At 40.4% G+C, this 27,936-nt stretch overlaps 1 protein-coding gene across 3 annotated transcripts in view; it reads left to right on the top strand.

Annotated features, from left to right (window-relative positions):
- brinp1 (bone morphogenetic protein/retinoic acid inducible neural-specific 1) overlaps positions 1–27,936 on the top strand; it is a 252,612-nt gene that overhangs the window by 120,004 nt on the left and 104,672 nt on the right. For all 3 annotated transcript variants that reach the window (XM_050052795.1, XM_050052794.1, XM_050052796.1), the window contains one exon: positions 656–923. In XM_050052795.1, the coding sequence (XP_049908752.1) occupies positions 706–923 (218 nt within the window). In that variant the 5' untranslated portion in view covers positions 656–705. The remainder of the gene's footprint in view (positions 1–655; positions 924–27,936) is intronic.

The following is a 27,936-nucleotide window of genomic DNA, read 5'->3' as shown; positions in this document are numbered from 1 at the left end:
TCACATTTAGTATTATAGTGCCATTTTGTAAAGCTAAGGGCAGTAATACAGTTGTATTAACCATCCCTGGAAGCTTTAGCGGAACCAAATCGAGTTCTTATTTTGTATTTGACGAAAGAGGCAATATTTTGTATCACATTAGTTTTAACAATTCATGAAGTCGCAAGTCAATAGTTGAAAGTTTCCTCCAGCAGTAATTGACACCACTGGGTAAAGGGAGATGGTGCTCTTCCACATTAGTGGCTGGGTGTCATAACATATCGTAAAGCAGCCTTCTAACCTTGTCAGAACTTATCATGACACCAATTAGATGTTAAAAAAAAGACAGCCACACAGCTGAGGATGTTCTTCATGCTCATCTGCAAAAGGGTAACAGTCCTTGTGTGGAGAGGCGCAATCTGTGTGGCTTTCCGAAAAACTCCAGGGAGGCATGTAGGTTGAACTATTTGAGAAAGAGCAGAAAATAAATACACATCATGTCACAGTAAAGTGACAATGACAAGGGCACTATCTTATTTGTTCAGTACTACACAATTAACCTAACTCGATGACATCTTCTTGTACTGCTAAAATAGATTTTGTCATGTAACAGCTCTCTCCTTTTTTTGTCCCTGTGTCTCCCTCCCTCCTTCCCTCTTCTTCTCTCTCCCGTCAGGTCTCCACACAATGGAGCGAGAATGAACAGAGAGCGGCTTAAAAAAAAGCATGAACTGGAGGTTTATTGAGGTCATCTGCTTCCTGTTTATATGGGACCATATAACAGTTCAGTCTTCCCGCCAGGACCCGTTGGCCACTGAACAACATGTCACCAAGCAATATGACTGGCTCATCTCTGACCGTGGACCTTTCCACCACTCTCGGAGTTATCTGTCCTTTGTGGACAAATTCCGCCAAGGATTTACGACCAGATATAAAATTTATAGGTGAGTTCACTTTCAGCCTGTGTACTGATGCCACGCAGGCTTTTTAAGAATCTGTCCGTTTTAGTGGTTTTCTATTTTGAGATTTTTTTGCTAAGAGCTGCACTGTGTACATTTTTAACCTATTCAGCGTGCATCTTTCATACCGACCTGCGACCACTCTCAGCACTGTTAATGAAGCAGTCTGCTGGATATTTGCCCACCTTTTCTATTATTCAAGTTCCCTTTTTTTTCTTTTTTGGAACAGTTTGACTCTAAATGACATGAAATATGGAAATAATAATCATTTTATAGCTTAATTGTCTCTTTAAAAGACAAAAACATCAAAAACAAATAAACAAAAGAAAGATTTTGGATCTTGATGCGGCATTTCAGTCTAAATATTTGTACACTGTTATTAGTCAGCTTGTTGGTAATAGGTACTGTGTTTGCACTGCTATTACTGGCAGAAAATGTTGGCAGGTGCAGGGTACTTGAATGAGAAGCACTGGCTAAATGAAAAAAAAAAAATCTGTAATGGTTTGCTATTTGTACAGATTTGAACAATTAAAGGGGATCTCCGGCAATTTTCTGTTACATTTCCATAAAGTTTGGAGGTTTGCTCGAGACAGATTTAAAAGAGAATTGTCAAGATCAGGGCAGCACAGACCGAGATACCATGACTCTTAGTCATGGATCAAAATTCTGAAATACTAATCCTACACTTCCCATAATCCAACTCAAACGTGTTCCTGTCCTGAAGTCGCATCTGTCAAACCTCACAACCCACTTTGTAACACAGGCTTTAACATTTTTGACATATGGTTATAAAAGTATAGTCTTTAAGCCCACTATAATTTGTCATATTGTGTAATATTGCATTACATAAGCTTTTATTAGTCACACAATGAGTTCTGCACTACACAATTGGACAGCTCTGGCTATTTCAAGTGGGCATTGATTAATTAACCAAATCATTTTTGGCACATGACATACTAAAACATGCGTAAAGCATTTACCACCAAAAGACTTAAAGGGTTCGGGGCCTTTAATGTGTTGAATTACATTCAGCTACAAATCAAGTCAAATAAAAGTTTATTATCGTCTGATATCACTGATCTGATATGAAGTATGTTTCAAAGCAGTGACTCCCAACTGGTCCAGCCATGGGGTCCAGTTTCTCATTAATCATTTGTTCAAGGTCCACACAGCTCAATGTATTCAGCATCATACTTGCATTCAGTCATGTCATTGAGCTAGTTAGCTGCTCTCTTGTCGTGTAGCTTTCAATTAGTTATTCACTCTACAGAAGGGAACGGCACTTTAAAGTCAAAGCTCTGTGCCGGAAATTCACTGTACTTCAAAATAAAGTATGTTTTTTTTTTTACAAACCTGACACCTTTGTGAGTCACTTGCAGTCCAGTTTGGACAGGACCCACCAATTGGAAACCACTGTTTCTAAAGGGCTGTACATTTAATAAAACAATATGAACAATGTTAGCAAAATATGTATTAAAAAAAACACATGCTATGAAAACTCAGTAGAGTGCAGAGCTCTGCCAGGCAGCCGCAGGGCTGATTGCGGCCACTCTTGACAATTCTTGTAATTTCACCAGATGCGCCACAGCATGTTTCGAAAACATCCCAAACCTAAAAAAAGAAATACTTCCTTTGTCTACTTTTGACGGAGCAATGGCAAGTTGCACAGATTTCCTGCTCATAGGCGTGATATACATACATTTGCAATATGGAAACAGTAAAATCGTGAGGATGAATGTATTTTTAACGACTAAAACACAGCTAGAAAGCTTTGATCCATGTATTCATCACTTGACTTTGAGCAGCATTTACTTTGTCTGTAGGCTACAGGAAATAACAACAAAAAAACACAATTAAAATTGACAAAAAAAAATGCCAATGTGTCGGCCCTCAGCAGATGGTAAGGAGTGTTGTTCTTAGCAGAGCTGATATCCGCAAAACTTACAGCCCCCAATGGCTGGCTAAGAGGAGTGAGGAGACTGCAGTCAATGATGGTAAATAAACACACAAAAAACAGATTTTTTTAACAATTATGAATCATTCCAACCACAAGAGGTCCTTGAGCATACAATCATATATGTGCACACAAAATATTAGGCTAATTGGTCTAGTAGTTCGCAACATTCTTTAAGGACAGACACACAAACACAAACCTGGTGGAGATGTTAAAATATTGTAAGCAAAATATTTAAAATGATATCAAAAGCGAGGTAAAACAAAACAATATGAACTATGTACATAAAAACTCCTGTACATACAGAGCTGTATACAGTAAAAAAAGACAGTTATGAATACAGTATGTGATACATAATCATAAGCACGTAAAACTGAATATAAGCTGGATAACTGAAGTTTCGTAGGCTACTTCCAGCAGACTAGATGAGGTTGAAGGCTGATACAAATAGATATGTTTTGAGTTTACTTTTGAAAGAGTCAACTGCACTAGCCTGTTGAATGCTGATAGTAAGACAATTCCAGGGAAAAGGCGGTTGGTGAAAGAAAGCCCTGAAGTAATCAGAAGTAATCTGATTTATCCACCCCTCTACTTGTGAATTTCACACATATCAAAAAAATACATTATAACAACTTCATTCTCAGTTCTTATGCTAACCATAGTCCAAAACTGTATCAGGGCTAGAATAAGGGCAAATACTTCTGTCCTCAAACCACTGATTTCTATCAGTGCTCTGCTTTTATCTTTTGTGCTGTACTTGTTACAGAAAAATACACTTTGACATTCAATAATTGCAACATGGTTCATATTTTCCACCTCACAATTTGCTTTGCAGCGCACATCTCATTTGTCACATACAGACGAAGAGGTGGAGAAATTAGATGGATAGAAACCCTCTTTCTCAGAATGATGTGCTTTGATTTCCTTGCATCCCTAATCCCTAGTATGCTAACTCAGAAGTATAGAAAGACTGCGAAAGAGTAAGAGAGTCATTTGCTACATTCCTTTGGCAGTTCTTTCACAGAGTTTGTTCTCTGTCTCGCTGCTCCGTCTCTCTTGGTAACTTGCCACAGCCCCCGGTCCCCACTGGCTTTCGTGCCTTGATATTGTCACATGAACAGTAAACAATGCATTTGCATAATGTGTAACTTGACAGAGCGGCGTGTTGCACAGAGACATGAATCTCAGAGGCAAAACTTCTGAAGCCGCTTTCCACAGACGCTGTACAGCCGTCGAGTGCTGTCTGTGATGCTGCAGTGATTTATTAAAACAGAGAGTGTGTGTTTGCATGTTGGGGGCTGCTGGGAACGTTGCCGGGCCCAGGTGGCTCCTGTTGTTTCTCCCTCTTAACAAACCATTAGTGGCGTCAAATTCAGCCATCAGTGCTAGATGTCCCTTTCCTCATGGCAAGACAATTAAATCTTGCATTAGGAGTGTGAAGAATTTGATGTATTTCTTGTTAAAAAATTGGATGACAGCAATCAACAATCCACATTCACATCTGTCAGACATCTGCAGAACTGTCAGATAAAGTTTGATGGATGCCTTTCACTTTTACAGCTGTGATTTCCCTCAAATAAGGCCTCTTAACATGTCCAATAATATACAGTACACACTGTACAATACAGTGTAGTGAAGTCCACGTCTGTATCAGTGGACTAAGTGAAAGATGCTTTTGAACATGAAATACATATTTAGTAAAATAATCATATTATACAGTGTTTGAGGCAGCGGTGTGAAGCATTCCCCCAAAGGTCCAAGGGTTTTCCAAGGATTTTCATCCTAACCTGGACCACCAGTTATTTCCAACGATTAGTACATCTTGATCCAGCGAGGGGGGGAGGAAATCAGTGTCATCAGCTGGTGTAGCGTTTGGTTGGAATGAAATCATACATACCCTCGGTCCTCCTCGGCACATGATTGCCCAGCCGTGCTCTACTCTAACCAGCAATGAGAACTGAATCGCTTTGTAAATTTCCCCGGGGACTTTCTCTGCCTCGACGATTTAGTGGTGGAAAGTGGTTGAATCAGATTTGCAGAGAGACAAAGCATCCATTCCTTTCGGGTTCTCTTATCAAGAGAGATTACCCCGGAGGCACGCTGCGTGGACAATGCCAACCTGATCAGCAACAAACAAATCTGCCCCATCTTTAATAACATGGGCATTGTGCCTAATTTGAAGGATAAACACAGATTTAGGAAGTGCCAGCCTCTTATCTGGTGCTCTGCAAAGGTCACAGACGCTTGAAGGGGAAGACACCACAAGGCACCAATTAGAAGGCACGGACCTATCCAGTCGCCTCTGTTAGCTCAGCTAAATTTATTCAATTTTATGCTCTTACATTTATTTTTTTTCAGACTTATTAGTTGTACCTTTTGTGAATAATACTGGACACTGATACCATATGTTGATGAGTCACTCTTCAGGACAGAGAAATGGTCAAGTCACCACTTTGTAAACTCTCCTTCTGCCAACTCTGCTACCTGGCCGGTTGAGGTTTTCAAATGTAAACATCGGAGTAAACATTGAGGAAAAGACAGAGACAAGCTAGACCATCTCTACATCCAACTCTGCATTCATGTCAACACTGGAAGAAACGCTGAGATAAATGCGGAGGAAATAAACACCAGCTGTGATGTCGGTCATATGGATCTTCCCTGCCAAGCATCCAGCATATGTAAAGGCCTTGGATAATAAACTGGCTGACCTCCATGCCAGCAACAGGTTCCAATGGGATATCAGTAACTCTAATGTCCTTTGTTACACCAGAAAATTGGTTAAATTCTGGAATACTGTAGAGCGCTGTTCATCCAGGTGAATCTTTGTCTCTATACCAATCTGACAGAACAGAGGACTTTCTGGCAAAATTAGACTCGTTCCTGCTCACCTGTTCTGGTGTTATTGTCAAACAAATGCAGACCACTCTTTTTACCAATGGAATTTACCTTGGTCATTTTTACAATGATCTACATTCTACCACTGGCGAGTACAGAGGCTGTCCTGTTGGATCTTTTCAAGAATGCAAACAGACCAGTAATCCTGATGTGGTGCTCATTGTTGCTGGAGACTTAAATCAGGCTAACCTTAAGAAGGTTGTACCTGACTTCCATCAACATATTGACTGTGTCACAAGGGGAATAAGCACTCTGGATCAGTGCTACACACCATTTAAAAAATGACTACAGAGTAGAATTTCTACCTGTGTTCAGGTAGAGCGACCATGCGGCCATCTTGCTTAAGTCGAAGTATGTAAACAAACTATGAAGCCTGTCCCAGTGACGCAAGAGGTCCAAAAATGGTCAGGCCAATGGCCAGTACTATATGACACAGTCTGGAGCATGTTGTGTTGTTCATTGCCTACAGTTCATTTTTTAACACCACAATTCCCTCAAAAATCATCACAAAGCTTAAGGACCTGGAATTTGATATCTCACTGTGCATGTGGATCATTCACTTCCTGATGGGCAGACCCCAGGTGATGAGGGTGGGCAGACACACCCCTTCCACCCTCATCAGTAACAATGGAGCACCCCAGGGCTGCGTTTTGAGCCCTCTGTTGTGCTCCTTGTAAACATGACTTCGACTAGCCAGTTCTTACTCCAACACAATCATAATATATGCTACACACAGCTGTGGTGGACCTGATCACAGATAAAAATAAAAAGGCGTACCTGAAAGAAGGAGAGGACCTGACCCAGTGGTGTCAGGACAGCAACTTACTCCTGAATGTCAGCAAAACTAAGGAGATGAAAGTGGACTTTGTGAGGAAGCAGGGAAGGAATTAGGCCCCCTTAATATTAACAAGTTCTTGGTTGAAAGGGTGAACCGCTTCAAGTACCATGGTGTCCACATCACTGAGGGCCCAACCCAATGACCCTGTGGAAAGTGAGGCAAGGTAGAGGTTTTGTCACCTCAGACATTCCAGGCATCCCCTGAAATATGAATGAATGTCTAATCATGCGCCACCAAGAGCGTCTTGATGGGGAACAGCATGGAGTAGGCGTACTAGGCCTTGTAAAGAGTGCTACGTTTGGCTGAACATGCAGTAGACACTGCTCTACCCTGCCTTAAGGATATATAATCCAGGGTCTGCAAGCAAAAGGCCTGGACAGTCATACATTTATATATAAATATATTTATTACTAGTCCTATCCTATTTAAAGTCTTTTTTACTGCACATATTGGTAAGGAACTGGCAGGATAAGATTGAGTGATAGCTTGATTAATTGATCAATCAGTCTTGACTCCTGCCTCTTAAAGAAATGATCGGAGTGCGTTTTCTATAGGTTATCGTCACCCCTGTCACAGCTGATTGCAAATCTTCAAACTGAATCCCTTCCTTTTCTTTCCTCCCCTGTTATTGTATGCTTAAGTGCACATTTCCTATATGGTATTCATCAGTCACAAGAAAGCCACTTTCACTGCTGGCTGCATACTGCTCCTGTATCAGACCTGCAGCTGAATAATGTGTATCAATGTGTGCTTCAGTTAGTGGTGAAACTCGATGGCCTGTTTTGCTCACACTAGCATCTCTCATTCTGTTGCTTGTACTCTATTATGGGGTCGAATGTGTTTCAGATAATGCGTGTTCTCTCTTTGGTCTTTGTTCGCAGAGCTCTATCTCAGGTTCTTGTGTGCCTGAGTGAAAAACCAATATAAATGCAAATCTGGTCGCCATTAATGCATTTTAAAGGCCTCAAATCAGCATTGCACTGTAATCAAAGAAGCGAGATGGGGGTTGTTATTTAGAATAAAAATATTTATGAAAATGAATAGTTCTGATTGATCACACTTTGAAAAGACATGCTGAAGTGAATGAATAGAGAGGGTTGATAGAGGCACTCTTGTCATCGGACCAGGGCCCATGAAGACCTCAAAATCTTTTTGAACAAAACTTGATAATGACCTGTGGATAAATAATACTTGGAAATGAATGAAAACTAACATGTTGGCCGGAGAAATAACAAAAATAGACCCTTTTCTTTATTTGTTAGCATGATTATATAAAGTAAATATCACACAGACTCATTTGAAAAGGAAAATTGAACCACTGTATGTTTAACTGCACTGTTTACGATAATTACAAAGCCAGTATAATATCTGTTATCACTACACTAAATTACAGACTTATTAAAACTTTTGGAGATTGTTTGCATGCATATGTTCCCAAAATGATTATAGCTTTGCTCAGAGAAGAAAAAAAAACAAGAAAAAACAACTGTGATTTTCATGCTAATATTTCTCTTTAATCGCCTGCCTCTGTTCTGTAATATAGTTTATCTCTGCTGGCCTGTATTTCTGTCTCACTTTATTCGATTTTGCTCCGTTAGGATGATGCAGCAATAAAAGTTGCTTTTTATATGACTGATGTTACTATGACTGATTTCCCAACACAAAAATAAACATTACATTGTCTTTGAAGCTAATAGCTAACTAGCTAAGAAGCCAAGTAGAATAGCTTCTGGAGGACCGTCATAGCAAGCTCTTGTGGAACTATGCTTGAAACAACAATGACAAAAGTGGTACAATGCATGACCTGAAAAACAAGGTCATCGTGAGGTCATCACTTAATATTTAAGTAATATCATGAAACTCCAATAAAGTGTTAGAAAGAGAAGATACTCACTGTATATATTTGGTTTGCGGATTGCTGTTTTGAAGCCTTGATTTCGATGTTTTGGCCATCGCCATCTTGTTTTGTTTTTTTTTAAGCCAGAGATGACCATATTTGGATGAGAGAGTGAAGTGGATTAATAAGGGTTGATCTGATTTATGGAACGTTTATGCCTTGACAAAATGTAAAGTGGTAAATAATATAAAAAATCTCCCACTCCCACCACTAGCCTACAGTTGTCATGAATGTTGAAATTAGCTATAGAGACCAAAACTGTATTTTTGTACCAGGCTGTATTTTTGCTGTTAAGTTGAACATTTTAACATGGGGATCTACAGAGATTGACTCGTGTCTGGAGCCAGCCTCTAGTGGCCAATTAAGGAACTTCAGTTTTTGGCATTTCTGCATTGGCTTCATTTTTCAGGATGGAATTTTGACACTTGGTCAAAAGTAGAAAGCTACTAGCTAACTTGCTCCCGTTGACATGCCTACATATCCCATTCATGTAGATGTGTCTTTTGATGTTTAAAATAAGCAGGAGTTCTTTGATACACAGATTTAATACCAGGCTTGACAGGCATGAAATGGCTGTATTCAACGCAAGCATATTATGCATGTCTCTAAAACATTTACTTTCATGATATTAATTATTCCTAACTATAATCAGCCCACAGACAACCACTTGATCAGCACTAAACCTTGAATGAATAATCTGCAACTCTAATTTGCATGTGCAAACAACTTCTTTTATTCAGTCTCTAATTTAAACGGTTCATCAAATAGATAGCCCTGCATCTCCAGACTCACTTCACCTTTTATTCCAAAAAATTGTTTATCCTCATTTTTCTTTTAATTTGGTATTAGCATTGCATCAAATGTTGCCTTGGTCTAATTTGTTAACATTCTCCGATGAACAACGGGCAGCTACAAAAAGCACATTGAGTTTCCTCATGTGTTCAGTGCTGATGTGTCTGTCAGTGCTGATCTGGGCCCCATTTGTTTTAAACAGAAACAAGGTGTAACATTTGTCCGACTCAGGTCCTGAATTAGTTTGGATGAGCCATCTGTAATTGGATAGAGCGAGGGAAGGTGGATTTGATGTAGTCGGCAGATTTGCTGAGAGAGGCTGCAGCAATGTTTAATTCAGCAGGCTGCAGCCAAAGGAAGAGAAGGAGAGAGGCAGTCAGGAAGTCAGGAGGGATGAAACAGACTGTAGAAGGAGGACAGAGACATGGTGGGGTCTGAGATGCCATTAGGCAGTGAGACAGGAAGGTGCTAAAAGTGTGTGATAACAAAAATGTATATAAGTACTGGAGACATGGAAAGGGGTCCGGTGAGTTCAGTATCAAAACAAGGAATGGGGGAGCAGACAGGTACGCTGGCAGTGAGGTCACAGTCAAGGTGAGGAAGAGCCGCCTCACAGAGGCTTTGGAGTGGTTCAGATGACTCACAAATACCACGTACTCGAATGCACCTCTCCTGCAAATAAAAAAACATCAACAAAGGCCATGTATTATTTAAGCCTTCTCTGCATCTCATCAAACCTGTGCTTGGAAAATCACATGTTTATCATCCGCCAAAACGTTTCATTAACATCCAGAACTGAGCCAAGGATGCTGGGCACCACCTGAAAATTGCATATATTCATTGTTTTTATTCATCCATGCACGTATGCTCAGTGTGTGACACAACATTGTTTTATTTATTTATTACTCATGTATTCATTCTTTATTTTTTTTCCAGCAGTGATAGGTTCACAGAGAGAGTCTCTTAAGAATGAACCTGGTGGTGAAGTCAAGATAAATGAGGAATAATAACCGAGGCGATGACAACAGCACAGCGAGATTAATAACAATGCCACTCCCCATAGGAACAAATATAGGTTTATTAACCCACCACTTTATTGCTTCAACTTTTCACGTTGACATTATCTTACACAAGCTTAAATTTAATCTGCCATATGGAATCTATTCAATAAAAAAATAAAAATCTTAATAAAGGCACTCAGAAATTTACTTTAAAAAGAACTTAAATTATATTAATCTTCCATTAAATAAAAAGTATAACATTGTAAGTGAAAGTATAAGAAAATTCAGTTAATTATTTAGCAGTCGGCTTCCAGTTTGATCTTCCCACCAGCACTTGAACGCAGCGCAGGAGCCATTTGCTGTGTAGTGTATATATTTGGTGCAGTTTCTAAGTGACACTGTTACGAGGTGATCGTGTCCATTTAGCTCGGATGACTCATGAAGATGCTGTCACCAAAGAGAATGTTGGCTGTCACCTCGCACTCTGGCAGCAGTCGTGAGTTCCCATTTGCTGACTGAAGCAGTAACCACTTCCAACGCTTGGGTTTTTAAGCGCTGTGCTCAGCCAGTCACCGCAGCACAGCTTGGGACTGTTGTGCACCAATTGCACCAAACAAAAAAAAGATTCATGTGATACCTAAAGTGTGTGAGTATTGTTTGCTAGGGGCGATATTACAGACATGATGACGCGGACAAATGAGGAGCAAATCAGACTTTATTATGAATTTGCTTCACATAGATATAAAATTTACATTTCCTCTCTCTGCATCTTTCTCTGTTACACACATGCAAACAGACACACATGCACAAAATACAATATTAACCTGGGGCTGCACTGCAATTACAATCACTGAAGTAGTGCTGGTACTGGGTGTTGATCTGCATCTCTCAGCTCTATAAGTTTAGGAGAACCATCAGGGGCTGATCAGGGGAGGGACTCCATGCCATTTCCCTTCTCCTACCTAGTGGTAAAAAGCCCCCGCTGTGGGACGACTTAATTACTGGCAAGGAAGCGATGGTAATTAGAGGAGAAACAGGAGGCTAGAAGAAACTGTCAGGGTTAAGCACTGACTAATTCACTGCGTGGGACGCCTGTGCCACTCTCCCTTGAGACTGGCAATACAACATCACCAAGTGCAACAAGCTCTGAAGAGAAGATGCTGGAGAAACCCTGTCTCATATTACCATCCCTGTGATGTGGTGATTCAAGCTGCTAAATTATACTAAATATTCAACTAAAGTGAGGCCTGCATTTTTAAAAGACAGGTGCATATAATGATGATAAAAATCTATCATATCGACCTCAACGCTGCCTATTAAATTAATAAAGCAATGTGAGCCTTTCATACTCTCTACCGTCTCTGACTTTTAATCCACAAAAGTAAAGCCCAAGGACTCTCCTCATTCTCAAGTTCATAATGTTATGTTTTTAAAAAATTCGTCAACCCATACAATTGTTTTTTATTTTAGCCGATTAGACTTCACTTTGGGTTAAGGTTGGGTGAAGCTGAGGTCCCCAGACTTTATATATTCAACAGAATCAAAGCTGTTGCCCTAACAGGTGCAATGTACGACCAACACTGGAGGGTCAGGGAGATGTCAGTCAAGCATGAAGTACAAACACTTACAAGTCTTGAGTAAAGGTCTTATCTAGGAAACTAAGTGAAAACACCCACATGGGTGTACTGTAGAGGCTTTAAGACAGAAAAACAGGTAGAGACAGCAGTAATCTTGCTCCAAACAAACACATTATAATAAATAATAAATGGTCATTATGATTTTTTTTTTTCAGTCAGAGACACTTTTATAGCAAATGGTTGTGCAGTAAGATTTGTCAGAAAAGGCCCTGCTGTTTGAGGGAGCTCTTAAGATTCTGCAGGGAGAGCTAATCCCCCTTAATAAACACAGATACTTAAATCTTAGTTAAGTCAACAATACAAAATGCCAAATGTTTGGGGTGGTGGAAGAAGCTACAGCACCAAACAGTGTTGGCATGAGTGTGATTAGAGTAAACTATGACAGGAGCTGTGCTTACATGGACAATATTTCCTCAATCCAATTGAAATCATTCTGATTAGAGATTCAGACTGAACTGTTTACACGAACGCAAAATAAAATCAACCGATAAGATGTGCGTTTAAATGCCCCAAAGCCTTTAATCGGAATGGTTGTTTGGGCAAAGTGATTCGCCGTGCGGTGAGGCATCTAATCTGCTGAAAATAAATTCAGTTGATTCAATACACAAACTTTAGCAGGAGGAGAAGTGGTTCCACCTATTAATACAATTTTGAGGTTATTAATGTGAGTGTATCCCACATTTTTTGTGTACCTACGAATTACAGGTGTCCCCTAAACACCCCAAAGGTGCGGACACACCAAACCAATCAAAGAACTAGCGGCGACGAAAGCCAACTGTTGCATTGTCTACGTCGCCTCACGTCGCCCTGTGTCAGTTGCATTTGAACACACTACACGGACTACATCCGACGACCAAGTAGCACTTATGTTCTGCGTCTGTGTGAGAGAGAGCGGAGTGACAGAGTGGTACATCCTGTCAGCCGAGGTGTTACCTATCTGTGCAGCCAAGCACCGCAGCACCTCCACGGACTATTACATTCCAACGGTCCAGGTGTTTCCTCCGCAGGCTCCACTTCACTCAGCTTCACTCAGCTGCCCGACAAACCCGCTGCTTCTTCCAACTTTAACCTGAATAAGCTGCTCCCAGCTAGCTCTGGTTTGTTATTCAGTGGGAAGAAGCAGCAGGTCTGTGGGCAGCTGAGTGAAGTGGAGCCTGAGGAGGAAACACCGGTTAGCCCCGGTTTCACTACAGGCAGATTCACTCACTACAGGGGCAAGGAAATAAAACCTGAACAGCCAATCAGAGTGATCTCTCTCACGACAATCTCCGCCGCCGATTCAACATGCTCAATCGGCCGAAAAACCGCCGCCGCCGAAGTGCCGACGGTGCGGGACACACCGCGAAAACTAGGGCGACAGACGCTCGCCGACGGCCCAACTTTGGTCGATGGCCGACCATCGGCTTGGTGTGTCAGGGCCTTTACGTGCAGACTTTTTGTAGATGCTACAATTTACAGATGTCCCCGAAACGTCTCATATGCAGGCTACTTTTACTGCTAGTCATACAGCGTTTGTTATGTCCAGAGACTTCTACATTACATCATGTCATAACAAGTGGTGAACCAGGTGAGAGTGGACTCAAACGCACCACTCAGACAGTTGGGGTAAAATAACACAGTCTTTACTGGTCAAAAGGTAGGTTCAGTACACAGAGGGACAATCAGTGGAGGCAAACAAATCCAAAAGGGATGAGGGAAAGGCAGAGTCAATCAACAGGCTAAATCCAAAAAACCAAGAAAAGTACACGGGGAGACAAAAGGCTGGAACGCTAGACACACAAGGAGCTAAGAGGACAACACACACTAAATACTCCTGTGAGAGGAAGGCTAATGAGACACAGGTGGGGCTAATCAGGGCGGGACAGACAATCAGACGCAGGTGAAGTCATCAAAAGGGAGGGAAGGCTGAATCCAAATGTCCACCCTCTGGACTTGCAGACTTCAGTTGTACGTAGTGTGATGTATTTACTGTCATCATGTAAAGGCTGCAAGGACAAAGGCTGCAAGCAGCTGATAGACAGCCATTGACTGTTTTACTCGTTGCCGTGGAAACGTTCAACTATTGCTGCTGTCATATTCACATATACATAATTTAAGTTGATGAACAGTGCCGAGCTCACCTTTCCCTGCAGATAACGAGATATAAATCCCATGTATAGCCTTTTTTGGTTTTGTATCTATATAATAGGCCACATGCGTTCAAAAACAGAAATGTTTGTAAATAAGGACTTAGGCATTACTTACATCAGAAGACCGTGTTTTGTCGCCTGATAGGCCGCAATAATAAAATGCATTTTCAGTCTCTCTACAGCCAATACTTAAACATGACTCTGTATCATGATGTGGTTGAATATTATTTCTGGCGGGCACTTTAATAGACCTCTAACTATCAATAACTATTTTACGCATTCATAAAAAAAAATTGGCAGTTGAAAAACCAACGTCACATCCGTATTGCAATGAATTGTGGGTTATCAAATCAGTGAAGTCTGCTGAAGTCTGTACCCCAAGCGGACTCTCCGGAAGTCCGCAGACAGTCCACTTGAGGCCCCTTGTAGATTGGATGAATTGTGGATTTGGACATCCCTAGGCACTCCTGGACTTCCCGGGAACGCACCCGCAAAGTCCCCAAGTCTGCAAGTGCGGTTAAGTGTGGACATTTGGATGCAGCCCATAACACACAGGGGCAGCTAGGGAAGTGATCTGGAATGAGAAGAGATGTCAGTTTCAAAGTAAAACAGAGAACGACGTGAATGAACGAAATAAAAAACATAACCTTAGCAACTTGAGCTGTGACACCTGTAGCAACAACATCACATAAAGCTACTGTTCAATCACAGCACTAGCAGAGCACTGTTTAAATGAATGGGTTTTTGTCAGAATCAGCAGAGGTAGGCTTGTCGAAACAGCTATTGTTGCATGTCATAAGTCACCAAATGTTACCACCAAGTGGGGCAAGCAAAGAATATATTTGTTCCAAATGGAGATAAACAATTTGATTAAGTGTTTATATGATTACTAGGTGTTAATATTTTCCTTTTAAATGGGTTATCAGCTTTACACAACCCATCTCAACTCAACTGAAAATTCCTTCTGATTGGGCCGGATCAGACCAGTTTCTTCTGACTGACGTGGTTACGTGAGGCATTTTTATTTTAATTTGGCTATATATCGATTATTTGTGGAATACTAGTCCCCCTGCAAATACACTAAAGCAGTGGTTCCCAACTGGTCCAGCCACGGGGTCTAAATTTCTCCTTTGTCACTAGTTCAAGGTCCCATAGTTTAATACATTCAGCGGCATACTTGTGTTTGGCCATACAGTCAAGCTAGTTTGCTGTCTCTGTCAAGTAGCTGTCTGTTAGTCTCTGTTGTTTTTTACAAACTTGACATGTTTGCAAGTCATCTAAGATCCATTTAGAATGGACCCACAACCCACTTTTGGACCATGACCCACCAGTTGGGAACTACTGCACTAAGGGTCAGGTTATAATATCCACAGTAGATAGTAGAATGTGGAAGATTGGACAATTTTTTTTTAACAATACAAATCCAAATATTCTTTGAAGGTCTAAAACTATAATAGCTTGGAACATGTTGAGTCGCAGAGTCAGCAGTGCCTCCCTTAATACCCCAGCAGAGTTGTCTTTACTCTGGTACTTCTCTGTCCTGCAGTCTGTGCACAGCTTTGGTGGGTTTTTTTGTGACCTATACAAACACAAAGAGGTTTATTCTCGGCCTCCCGCAGAACATCTGAGTCAGTTCAGTTCCAGCAAAACGCTGAAAATGCTTGGCATGTTATCCTCGCTGTGTTAGAAATATACTATATGGCAGGGTTTCCTGTGCTGTAGGAATCCAGAAAGGTTACTTGTCCAAAACCAATTTCAATGGGGCTTTTATGTGACATCTGCCTCAACATGTTGGCCGTTTACCAGCAATTTAAAGACATAAATCTGTGGGTGAGCTGTAGCATGTGAGCCCGATACAAACGTATTATTTTACATGCTCTTCACAGAGAATAAGCCAATTCTGTGGTGATTCAGTTTGAGAAAATGATTTATTGCATCATTTTTCTTTTTGTGAGAAGTGTACAGAGTGTATAAAGGGAGTTTCAGAAAGAGGGCACAGAGATAGCCAGCCTGAGGTTGTTCTGATCTCGAGGGGTTCGTACAGCAGAGGCCTGATAAGTGGGTTTAACAAGTAATGACACGTTTCTCATTTTCAGACTTGAAGCAGTGAAGCAGCGATGACATTATAGATTGCCACCGACTTGTTCATGCCTGTGTCCAGTATAACACCTTTAATATGTACTTGCCAATCAAGAGTCAAGAACATCCCTGGAAGCCCAGCTAGGGCACTGCAGATGGTGCTCTGAGTTCTCTACCACATTATCATTATGATGTTAATTTCATTTAGGGTGCTTTCACACCTGCCCTGTTTGGTTCGGTTCAATTGAACTCAAGTTTGTTTGCTTCCCTAGTGCAGTTCGTTTGGGCAGGTGTGAACACAGCAATTGCACTCGGTTGCGCAACAAAACAACCGGACCGAGACCCTCTTGAAGAGGTGGTTTCGGTCCGGATTACGAACTCTGGTTCGGTTCGTTTATGGTGAGAACATGTTCTGACCTCGATCTGAACCAACTGCAGTCACATTACACATTGTTTGGGTTAAACAAGCATGTTTACTGTCCTGGAGGATTATTAATGTGCGCCTCCTCCTGTACTGCCTTAATATGCACATTTACTGTATGGAGCTTTTTTCCTATCAATATGTATGTGTGTATGTGTATGTACATCAATTTGAGAGCATTATTTATTGATTTCATGTTCAGATTTTCTAATATTGTTCCTCACAACCCCGCCCTCGCACTCAAATAGCCTCTGCTTGCGCTTAGATCTACTCTGTTTCTGCTCAAATTGTGTGCTCGCGCTCAGATACAATGTTGCTTGCACAGATTTCCTGCTCCAGCTTCAGTTCTTCTCCTCGCGCTCAAACTGTTTCTGTGCGCTCGTGGAATTTCTGCTCTCAGATTTCTGCCCTGCAGATTTCTGACATCCCCCAACCACTAGAACGCCAGGTTTATTGTTGACCAATGAAATGATCCCTGCCTCCTTGCAGGCTCGCTTGCTTTAGTTTAAGAGCGTCACGTCCGGGCGGGTACTCTTTAACCGGGTTCATTCACACCCACCCTCCAGGGCTTTATTAAATGTTCTTCGCTTGCTTTCTTTACGACTTTTGGAATAAAGGGACTGTTAATTTACACACGTGCGCCCGTATTTTTTAGGGCAGGGTTTTGAGGGAAAATATTACAAAATCTGAATGTGAAATCAATAAATAATGCTCTCAAATTGATATACCACTCTCTTGAATAAAGATAGGAAAAAAGCTCCATACACATTCAGCACATCCAGTGCATCAAAGCATTGTTTTCTAGTTGGAGCCGCGCCTCGTTTTCAAACCGTATGGTTTGACTAAAATGAACAATGACAGCAATATAGTCCACGATGACCAGCGCTAAAATCAACCTGCGTAGTTGTCCCTCCATTGTGACATTAGAAAGTGTCGCATTTATCTTGCAAGTGTACTCTTCTTCAACGTTTTGTTTACTTCCTGTTTTTTTCCCACATGGAGATTCTGACTTATCAAGAGCAGCATTCTCGCACAAGGCATCTGATCTGGTCTGCTTGTAAATGCTGCCGTGAGAACACGAACCAACTCTAGGCAATTATGCAACTTTGTAACAAAATTAGTCCCTGATTCAGACCAGAGTAAGCAAACTCTAGGTCTGAAAGCACCCTAAATCAAAAGTAATCCAAACAAGCTATCCAAACCTTTTTTTTTTTATGACAAACACTTGTCAACTAATATATCATATTAAACTTGACAGTTATTTCATGACCTTGAAACCAGCAGTTGACAAAACAATCTCAACTCACAGTCAACTTTCTTGATTTGGAGCTGTGAAACAAAAGACATGTTTCACATTCGTATTAGGCAAACATCGTATCTCAAACAGAAAAGTGTCTTTTTTTTTGAGAGGTACTTTCCAACACAGCTTACAAAGATTGTTCCCCTGAACAGCTCTTGTATTGGCTTCGTAAAATTTGACCTGCATCCAACAGTTTCTTTTTGTGAGGGTACTATTGCCATCCAAGGTACTGAAATCTATCCTCAAAACATCCCTCAGCACTCTTCACAGTTTGTGCCACAATTCTCAGGCAAGATGACAAAAGAAATTATTGTCCATTTTTTCTGACTGCCACACAATATTGAACAGATTTTGCTTGTTTTTTTTTATCATCAACATATACACTTGTCATACTACACTGAAAATAATGACTTAGATATCCTTGAATTAAGGAGAGTGTAGTAAATTGTTAAAAGCTTTGTTTCTGGTAGATATAAAGATAAAGGGATTACTCAGTTGAAAGAGCTGGCATTCATTTTAACCATTACACTAGCAGTAAATACAGTACATAGAAATCATCAACATAATGCTGTTTTATTTGGGCTGTGACTGACTGTTATTACAGGGCAAATTGAGTTCAGTTGTAAATGGATGGGATACAATAAGCTGCATCTAGGGCACTGACAATAGCAGTTGTTTCTTTTTTACTGCATGAATGCCTTGACCTTGGTAGGTTTAGTGCTATATGTAGATTGGGAGAGCATTGTTGGTGATTTCATTACAGGACGCAGAAGGTGATGAAGTGTTTCATCAGCTGTAAACAGTGTACAGGAAGACCGAGATGGAAGCATATGGGGAAAAGATAATCTCCCGAACTGCGCCGGCATCCTGCAAGCGCAATGCAAACAAAATTTCCGAGGCGATCGTTCATTTTGAGCTTCCATGCGATTCTGGGTTTCGCTTGGATGTAAGTCAGTGTCTCTCATCCCATTATTTGTTGTATGGGCTCGTAATAATTTCCATTCAATCCTTGCCCACACAGTCTGACTAGTTCATCAGCAGAACTTCTCACATTACACAGTTAATTAGATTCAAACACATGCTTGTGTCAGTCACCCGTGCATTTGCTTCCGGCACCATGTCCCATCAAATTCTTGAGATCAAAGTGAATTAAGAGATTGTTTTTGATTAGATCCATTTTCGTTTCATTGCCTCATCACAATTACAGAGTGCACTAACAAAGCTATTATGCCAGCAATCATATTCCATTGAGGCAATCACGTTCCATTTGCTGATATGCTCCAATTAATGGTTAATAACTAAGATACTTGCATGTGAATATGGAGGATGTAGAATCATTTAAGGTATTCAAGTACGTAAATCTCTTAGTTACTCGACTGGTTATTTTGGTAAGCACTTTTTCTGTTTTTCCAACTTATTTCTAACATACAACAACTCTGAGAATAACCCAGTTATTAGTCTGTGCTTTGTTACCACTGAGCATATTTATTGCATTAACTGTGTCATTGTGGTAGTAAGCAAATTAGATTTATGCTGTTTATTCCCTCTTCGCCCTAACTTGAGCCTGTTGAGGATTTCGTCTAGGGTCGGTCAATTTTCTGCAGACATGAAATTAAATAAAATGATGACCCAGCCAAAAGGCTTTCACAGAAGCTTTCTACAAACAGCCGCAGTTAATGGAAAGAACATTCATTCACAGATTCAATTCTGAATTTGGGAATGTTTTTTTTTTTTTTTTTTTTCTATTTCATTCTCTTCACCTTTCTCTATCTCTGTTTAGACCTCACAACTAGCTGTACTGAATAAACCATTTCAACTTTCCAAAGTTGGCAGCAGGAATCAAAAATCTACCCAAACTCTGTCCTCATGCTGGAAGATTGATCGTAGCTTTCCTATTTCTGTGTGTTGATCCTGCGCATCACGGTAACCTTGACGTAATCCTTTCCACGCAACTGATTCTCTCTCTCTTTCTGTCTACATCTTATCTTCCCTTCATCTGGGCTGAAAACACTACCGGCCTAATGCCACCACTTTTCACAGATGGACTCTGCAGGCATCATGCTGCGTGACGTCACGGCTTGGAAAATGTTGCAATTTGCAAATTTAACAGGGGTTAAGGGGGGGAGAGGGCTATTTTTGCTATATTCCTTACTGTGCCAGTCAAAAGAGCTGATCATTCTGGCAGGATTATCAACAATATTATAGTGAACAGTCCATCAAATAGCTTGTACTTTAAATGCCTTATAACCCTAAGACCATTACTTACAGGGGATCTTATATAAAAGATATCATTAAAAATAAGTCATTCTGTACTAGATCGTGTTTTTAAGTGCATGTTGGGACACTTATCAAGGATGTCAGCTGCCTCGCAGAATGTTTTGATGAAATATATGTAGCTATCTCTGTTAGACAGTGTACAGTATTACCATTAAGTTGACAGACATGTGAGAACATTGACAGTGAGTCTAAAGCGATTTACTGTTAACGCGCACCTAATTTTATCTAAACCCATTAGCTTGGAACAGTCACTCGGATATTTTTAAATGGCCTCTCCACTGATGGTATCTGCCTTTTTTTTTTTTTAGCAGCACTATAACAGAATTTCAAAATAGCCTCTCAGATTTCCTGCACTATTTACACTGCTGTGCCTCGAAATCGGGCCCATGCCAGTATGGAAGTGAAAATAAATAAAACAAGCACAAGCAAACAGCTCAGGCCATCCAAAATAACATCCCACCTCTTCTTGCGCATAGTCCTTCACTGTGCAGTGGTGCATAGGATTAAGATTCATTCTATAATGTTTTGAATGGTTCGTGGTGGTTGAAATTCATACAGGATTTCAATTGTATCTCTGTCTGTTTGATTTATTACTGGGCCTTGCCTCCTTATTACCATGAAAGGCCTGGATTTTTTTTCTTTCTTTCTCTCTGTCAAGCTGCTGCATAATACTGTAGCAGCACAGGAACAAGGCTTGTATGGTTCCAGATAATGGGGGCCTCTTTTAAAGAAATAACTGTTAATACTGCCCCCCCCCAACCCCCCCACCCCCACTGAGACATGGTAACATGAAATTCTGCGGTATGTAATGCAATAGAGGATGGCTGTTCCCAAAATAGTTAAGTAGTCAAATCGCAGATATACAACCTGTTAGGGCACTTTGATTGCCAGAAAGTTAATCTTTCCATCCATAATTTTCTTGCCATTTATGATAATGCTTTTTTCACATTGGCTCAGAACAATACCCTGATAGAGCAATACTCTGTGATATAAAACACATGCCTTGTTCTAGACATCTGAATCAGTGCCCACATCTCTTATTTGTCCAGCAATTTATGTAGGTCTGGTGTTGTGCCCAGTGATGGCTATTTCCATTGGTTGGGAAAATAACTGACCAATCAGAGTACAAGAAAGTTGATGGTATTAAGAGCGATGGCACCATTTTACTCCATAGCGTGGAAAATTGGGACATAAAAATGGACACAAGCCTGGATGACTTACAGAAATAATAACTCTTAATCGAACATAGTTCTTTGATCGTTAATCTTTTGAACAACGTTAATATAACTGCTCTTAGCATCTGCTACTGTACCTTCCTTGTCAGCCAAAAATGGTGTCAGCAGGAGGCACACATCATTTGCTTTTGATTGGTTAGAGCAGAGGTCTAAAAAAAAAGATAAATAAATAAATAAAACAAAATATCTTTCTGGAGCCACAAAACATTTTGAAAACCTAGGGCTGAAATAAGTCAGTTAACTTTTGCAGCTGTGCATCAGAAAGTGTCACATATTTATGAGTGCTGACAACTTCATTTGCTATTTTTGCTATTTTTTTGGTGGTCACATGTTACACTCTAAGGACAGTTGAGTTGAGCATGCCAGTTTTTTTGTTTTAATTAAAGAAACACAGCCTATTAAGTCTAAATTAGCCTATTAACATAAAAAAATAAGTCACAAATAGCATCCATAATATGATTTACCACAAGGTGGCGACTCTGCAGTGGGCTATTTATGATTATTTTGTACTTTTGTACAGCATTGGTGGTAAACACACAAGTCCGTCCACGCCATCAAAATGTTAATGTCCCATACTTTTCCTTTTTCGGACTGGGAATCCATAGCTAGCTAATTAGGAAACTCAAGACTAGCCACCGATATTGAAGTTCAGTAAAAGCTAGAGGAAAAAGCACCAGGCCATAGATGAAAAACACGCATTTTAGTTGACGACATGTTGAAACAGTTTTTTTTTGTATTCCGTGTACAGGCCACAAATTTAAGAATTAAAATGTTAAAAAGCTAACCCATTATTCATTTTTATATAATTATTGTCAAAGCCACAGGGAGCCACTGAAGAGGGGCTAAAGAGCTGTATGTAGCTCTAGAGCTGCAGGTTGCCTATTCTTGGGTTAGAGCAAAATGAAACAGCATACCTCTACCATTAAAGGTATACTATGCAGGATTTTCCTTAAGAAACAATGTATAGACACATACAAAAGTAATCTCAGTTATGACCCGCTAGAAATGTGTGGTGGAGTATTCATCTGCGGAAACCCCACCCTTCTAACTTCTTGTTCTATGTTTGGGAGGTTTGTGGGCACCATGTGTAGGTAAGGTCAGGATTTCATTAAAGGGCAGCGACCAGGCGCCAGACTATAAGCAGCACGCCAGAGTGTGGATACCTGACCCAAGCCTGACGGGACCCGTCGGAAACCGATGGGTCCGGCCGGGTTCAGATAACAAATCAGAAATTTTGCTCAGGCTCAATTCAGGTTCGGCCCACTTGACATGCTGCTGTGTTGTGCTATGGCCTATTCAAGTGCTGGAATATGTGATATACGTGACAACGCCTTAACACATGGTCATTTACACACTGCCCATAACAATAACTACGTCAGCAAACAAACTGCATTGGGCTCGAGTCAGATTCGGACTTAAGAATCAGAAAAGCAGTCGAGTGCAGGCTGGGCTCGGTTATAACTGTCTCCGACTTGGGTCGGGTTCATTCAGGAAAATGCAGCCCGAGCCGTGCTCTACAGCACGCATCCAAAAGGAAGGTACAAAAATTGTGGACACATTGCTGAAAAGCAAATATAGCAAGGCAAAACGCCAAGAGGACAAAGCTTATTCACAAAACGAGTAAATCTAGGGTTTAGCTAACTTTCACTTTTACTTTCACTGGTACAAACAACAAGTGACAATTCCTGCATAGTATACCTTTAAGAAACCAGCTATTATAAAACCAATGTCAAGCTGAATGAATGAAGTAAAATGTCAATTCTGCCTTCTGATTGGTTATTAACGTGCTGCAAAGAATATTAATGTAATCCTGACAAATGTTGTCTGAATCTTAACAAATGTTTGTGTGGTCTTGGTGGGCTAATTAGCTAAAGCTGGCAAGCAGCAAACTGTGTCATGCTAGATATATATTATATGTAAACCTGGATGTCATCCACATATTATTACTCACGGCAAGATAAGACTACTTACTTGCCCAAATTTTCAAGATATGAGCAGTGTATCCTCTGTGGTCCTTATAGCAGTGTGCCAGGATCTATAGTATGCCATTTCTTAATCACGCAGTCTATCCCCATAAGGTCATGGAAGGCCTTAATTAAGTTTTATTTACCAGGTGTTTGCCCTCGGCTGCTCATCTATCACCAGTAAATCACACAAACCCGACAAATGAAAAAGCCACTGCAACATGTAAATCATGGGAGCCCCTTGTTGGTAGCCGTGACAAGTTATTCTTCAAAGGAGGCAGCCTCGGAAATGCGACGCATATGGACATTCATAAGCCCCGCTGGGCCACATGGCGATCTGGATGTAATAACATTTACTTACAACCCTGAAAATATATCCAAGTAGATGAGATCATGCGGCACTGTTTCTGTGTGGGAACACCATGTACAGAATGAAAGGGAATAAGTCAATACTGTGTAGGAAGACAAAATCGCTTCACAAAGTCATTCATGGGGGAATTACCATTATTGGATCAAAGTCTCCCCCAGTCTTAGCGGCTTGCCAGTATTTTCTGTTGAGGCCCTCATGGTGCACCACTATCAGTCAGCTGAGCATGGCTCTACAAAGAAGAGTGTGGCAAAGATTCAGTGATGTCTCAGGAATGTTTAATGGTCTTTTGTAAATAATGTAGGATGCTATAAAGCAAAATCTCCATGTGCAGGATCATTTGCTAATTAATTTGAATAAGATAGTATTATAGCCAGAGACAAATGAGATCATCATGGTGAGGATGATCCCCCTCACCCCACCCCCAGACATTCGTCTCTTACTGTATTAGCAAACCTTTAACATCTCTAAATAGTTGCACCAATCCTTTATTTAGACCTGCACGGGGTTATTTTTCAATCTGTCCCCAGCACAAGAATCATCCTCACCTTTCCAGCAGCCACATTTCTGACTTCCTCACCTCTCTTTCACACTTTCAGTCTAAAAAAAGCCTCTGATACAAATGTAAGAGAGCAGAGTGAGCAAGTAAATACACAGCAGGAGCTGAGAAGATGCATCGGCACCACAATAAACCACTCTCATGCTGCCATTAAGCATCCATTTTCAGTTTTGCAAAAAGAAAAAAAAAAGTGAGCAGACCCACCCATTCCACACTCTGCTTTTACTGAAAGCAGATAGAGAGCTCACTGCTGTTTCTGTTGTTCTTCTTCTTTTTTTTAATAGTTGTTTTGATGGATCATTATGTTTATGCTAATCGGAGTAGCGCTGCATTAGCATAAGCACTGCTTCTGTGCCACTATATTATGTTCAAATAGTTTTCTAAATACAGGAAATGCAGAACTAGTAAATGACCTTGCAGAACTGTAAGCATGTGTTTCAATTTTCTTTATTCACATGTAAAATTGCAGCTATGTTAGCATGAATCTGCCATGTGTGCAAACTTGAACTCAGTTGGAGCCAGTGGTGTAATGGCCGTTTACAGTATATCCACCTATCAGCCAAAAAGAGACTGGAATATATAGGAGCCTCCTAGGTAACCGACCCATCTACTTAGTGGCACACCCACTTCAGCAATTACCACTGCACTTTTAACAAGAGCTGATTTATTTTTAGGGCAGGTATTAAACAGGCAGCACTTGATGACTCTTCTCCCTTGATTGGTTGTTGGAAACGGACTGTTACCCTCCAAGGTATTTTGTTTCCTGACAATAAATTTGACTAAAGTAGATAGTTCAAAATGATGTTGTTGTATTGTATCCTTTTCAACTAGCAATTGAAGTATTAGTCAAGTCATCCCTAACAAACAAGTAGTGGAACAAATGACTGAAAATGAAAGGTTCATCCTTCATCAAAGCATTAAAATCGATGCTGTCTCCTCACATCAGTGGCACCAAACAAACCCAGCTCATTCCGTGACGTTTTGCATTTCACAGGCACCATTAAAGGGCTGGAGTCACGGGGGAGAAACACAAAGTCTTCAGTTAAATTTTAAAAATGTTCATTTATGGCTTTGTTTTTAGATTAAGCCTCTGTCATTTTCGCTCTGCTCCAAAACAAAACTGTCTATGTATTATTTACCAAATTAAAATGTAATAGAAAGTGTCCTGTCCAATTCAGATTTTATTAATTAGTCAATTCGTTTTGGTTTCATATTCTTGCAAAGCCATGTTTATACAGTACAGTGAATAGCAGCTATAGCCGAGTTTTTCTCTCATTTAGTTCTTTGTAAGGTTCAAAAACGCGTCATGGGAATATGGGCAAGAATAGCTGACTGACTCACCAGATATGAAATACGTAGCATGTGAAAGGTGACAAGAACAGCTGGATGACTGAGAAGTGAATGTGAAGGAAGCTGAAGGAAGAACTGTTAGCCCCATGACTGCAGAGGCTTTCAGTGGACACTATAGCAGAAGCAATGGAGCAACAGGGTTTAAATAATAATATTGTAAACTCTAAAAGAAATGTAACTCTAAATTAAACATTTGGTGTGACTTCTGAGGGATAAATATTGCATCCTTGTATATAGTGAGACTTCCAGCATGATGAATATTGTATCTTTATCCATAAATGAAAACCTCAAAGTTAAAAAAAAAAATATGAAAGGTCCTTTTAGGGTTTTTTTTTTTTTGCACTACAAAGATTTTTAGATTTAAAGTTTTATAACTTTAACACATGTAGCTTATTCCTCACAGTAATCTATAATTAATCATTAACCAAGAGACTCCCTCCGTCTCGCACGTTTTAGTTTCACAGTTAATATGTGGTTATGTTCTTGATTAGAGCTCGGGTAATAAAATGGCATTTCTAAATAATCTTTTTTGGAACAATGCCAAACAGATGCTGAAATCCTTTCTCACTCTTTGAAAATGTCAGTGAACAGATGGATGTGACTTTGTTGCCCTGAAAAGTTTCTACAGATTGGGCTAATCTGTATGCAACCATTATTGCTGTTTTATTACAACATCAGAGTCGTCTAAACATTCAGTCCTGTCTCCTAGAAACAGAGACTGTAAAGATAATGGAATCGCTACCATGATGTCACAGTGGTTTGTGGACTCCTGTTTTGAAGCCTTGAGTTTGGCACTTCAACTGTCACCATCTTGGTTCTTTGGAGCCAGAAGTGACCATATTTGGGCAAGAGGTTGGGGCTGTCACTTACTCACCCTTAATTATGCATCACTTTAAGACCTAATAATTGTTAGCCGCCGCCAACAGGGGATTCTTGGATGTGTGTTGTGCAGGAGGAAGGATTACTCCGGACAAGGAATATAATATTTAGCTTTATTTACTAAAGATTTGCAGAGTTGTACAGTCTGGGGAAGGCTCTAACTCCAGTGCAGACGAACTTTGAAAGTTCACACCAGAGCCAGCGAGGAACCACGATAACACACGTACAAAAAGCAAGGCAAGTGACGCTCAACACACCTACGTAGTTCCAGTAGGGAGGTAACATTCCCATAACAAATACTGCTGTTATTTCAACATGCTCTACTGGCTAAATATAACAGAAATACTTTACTAAATAACATAGGGCATAGTAACATTTATAACATTAATAGTACCATTATTACAATATGTAAATGAAGATTTATAAAAACAAAATTCAATTCAGTTTTATTTATAAAGCCCAATATAAATAAAAGTACAGCTGTCATGAACAGGGACATTAGCCATTAGGGCTGGGAATCGCCAGAGGACCCACAATACGATATTATCACGATACTATGATATTATTGCGATATTGCAATATGCTGATAATTGCAATACAATATATTGCGATGTATGCTTTTTTACCAACTACAAATTATTTCCCCAAAGGAAAACTTTGACAACATCAGTTTTACTTCATAAGTTTTCAGTCTGTTCATCTGACTTCAATACTTTTTATTGCAGCAAAATGTGATGCAAAGCAGACAGACTGACCAACACTGTCATTAAACCTGTTGTAAATGCTGCGTACACCTGGCACACTGAACTGTTGGCAGATTAAGTGGCAACATGGCAACACCCAAGCGTTGTCTGTTACAACCACAGTCCCCCATTCTTGTGCTGCATTTTGCAGGAGGTCTGTGGTGTTTGCTGCTGTATGACTTTCGTTTACTGCTATAATTTGGAGAAAATGAGACAGCAGTTGCCAGCCCTCTGTGAGATAATTTGTCACATATGAATCCACTGACCTTGAAGTCCAGACGTCAAAAGTTAATGCCACTCTTCCTGCTGTACTCAGATTCCTCAGCTTTATGTTTCACCTCTCTGTAGAGCTTGGGTATGGCTGTGTTGGTGAGAAAACGCCAGGACGGAGTCACATACCTGGGTTCCAGTATTTTTTTATCATGTGGCAAAAGCCTTTGTTTTCAAAAATGCTGTATGGACGCAGATCTTCGCACATTACATAGGTGACGGACTGAGGTATTTTCTTAGCTCTCTCAGAGTTGGATGGTGGTATTGTCAAGATAAGTGTTTCCAGTGTTGGTTGATTTTTCAGCAGAGCTGCTTTAGCGTTAGCTTGGCTATCATTGGCTAATGCTATCTCTGGATGGTGGAGTGTGAGGTGAGCCCTCATGTTTGTAGTATTCCCAGAGCATTTTATTC

The sequence above is a fragment of the Epinephelus moara genome, chromosome 9 (genome assembly GCF_006386435.1).
Source record: "Epinephelus moara isolate mb chromosome 9, YSFRI_EMoa_1.0, whole genome shotgun sequence".
Classification (NCBI taxonomy): Eukaryota; Metazoa; Chordata; class Actinopteri; order Perciformes; family Serranidae; genus Epinephelus; species Epinephelus moara.
The sequence above is the reverse complement of the archived record's forward strand: the minus strand, read 5'-3'. Positions and strand labels throughout refer to the sequence as shown.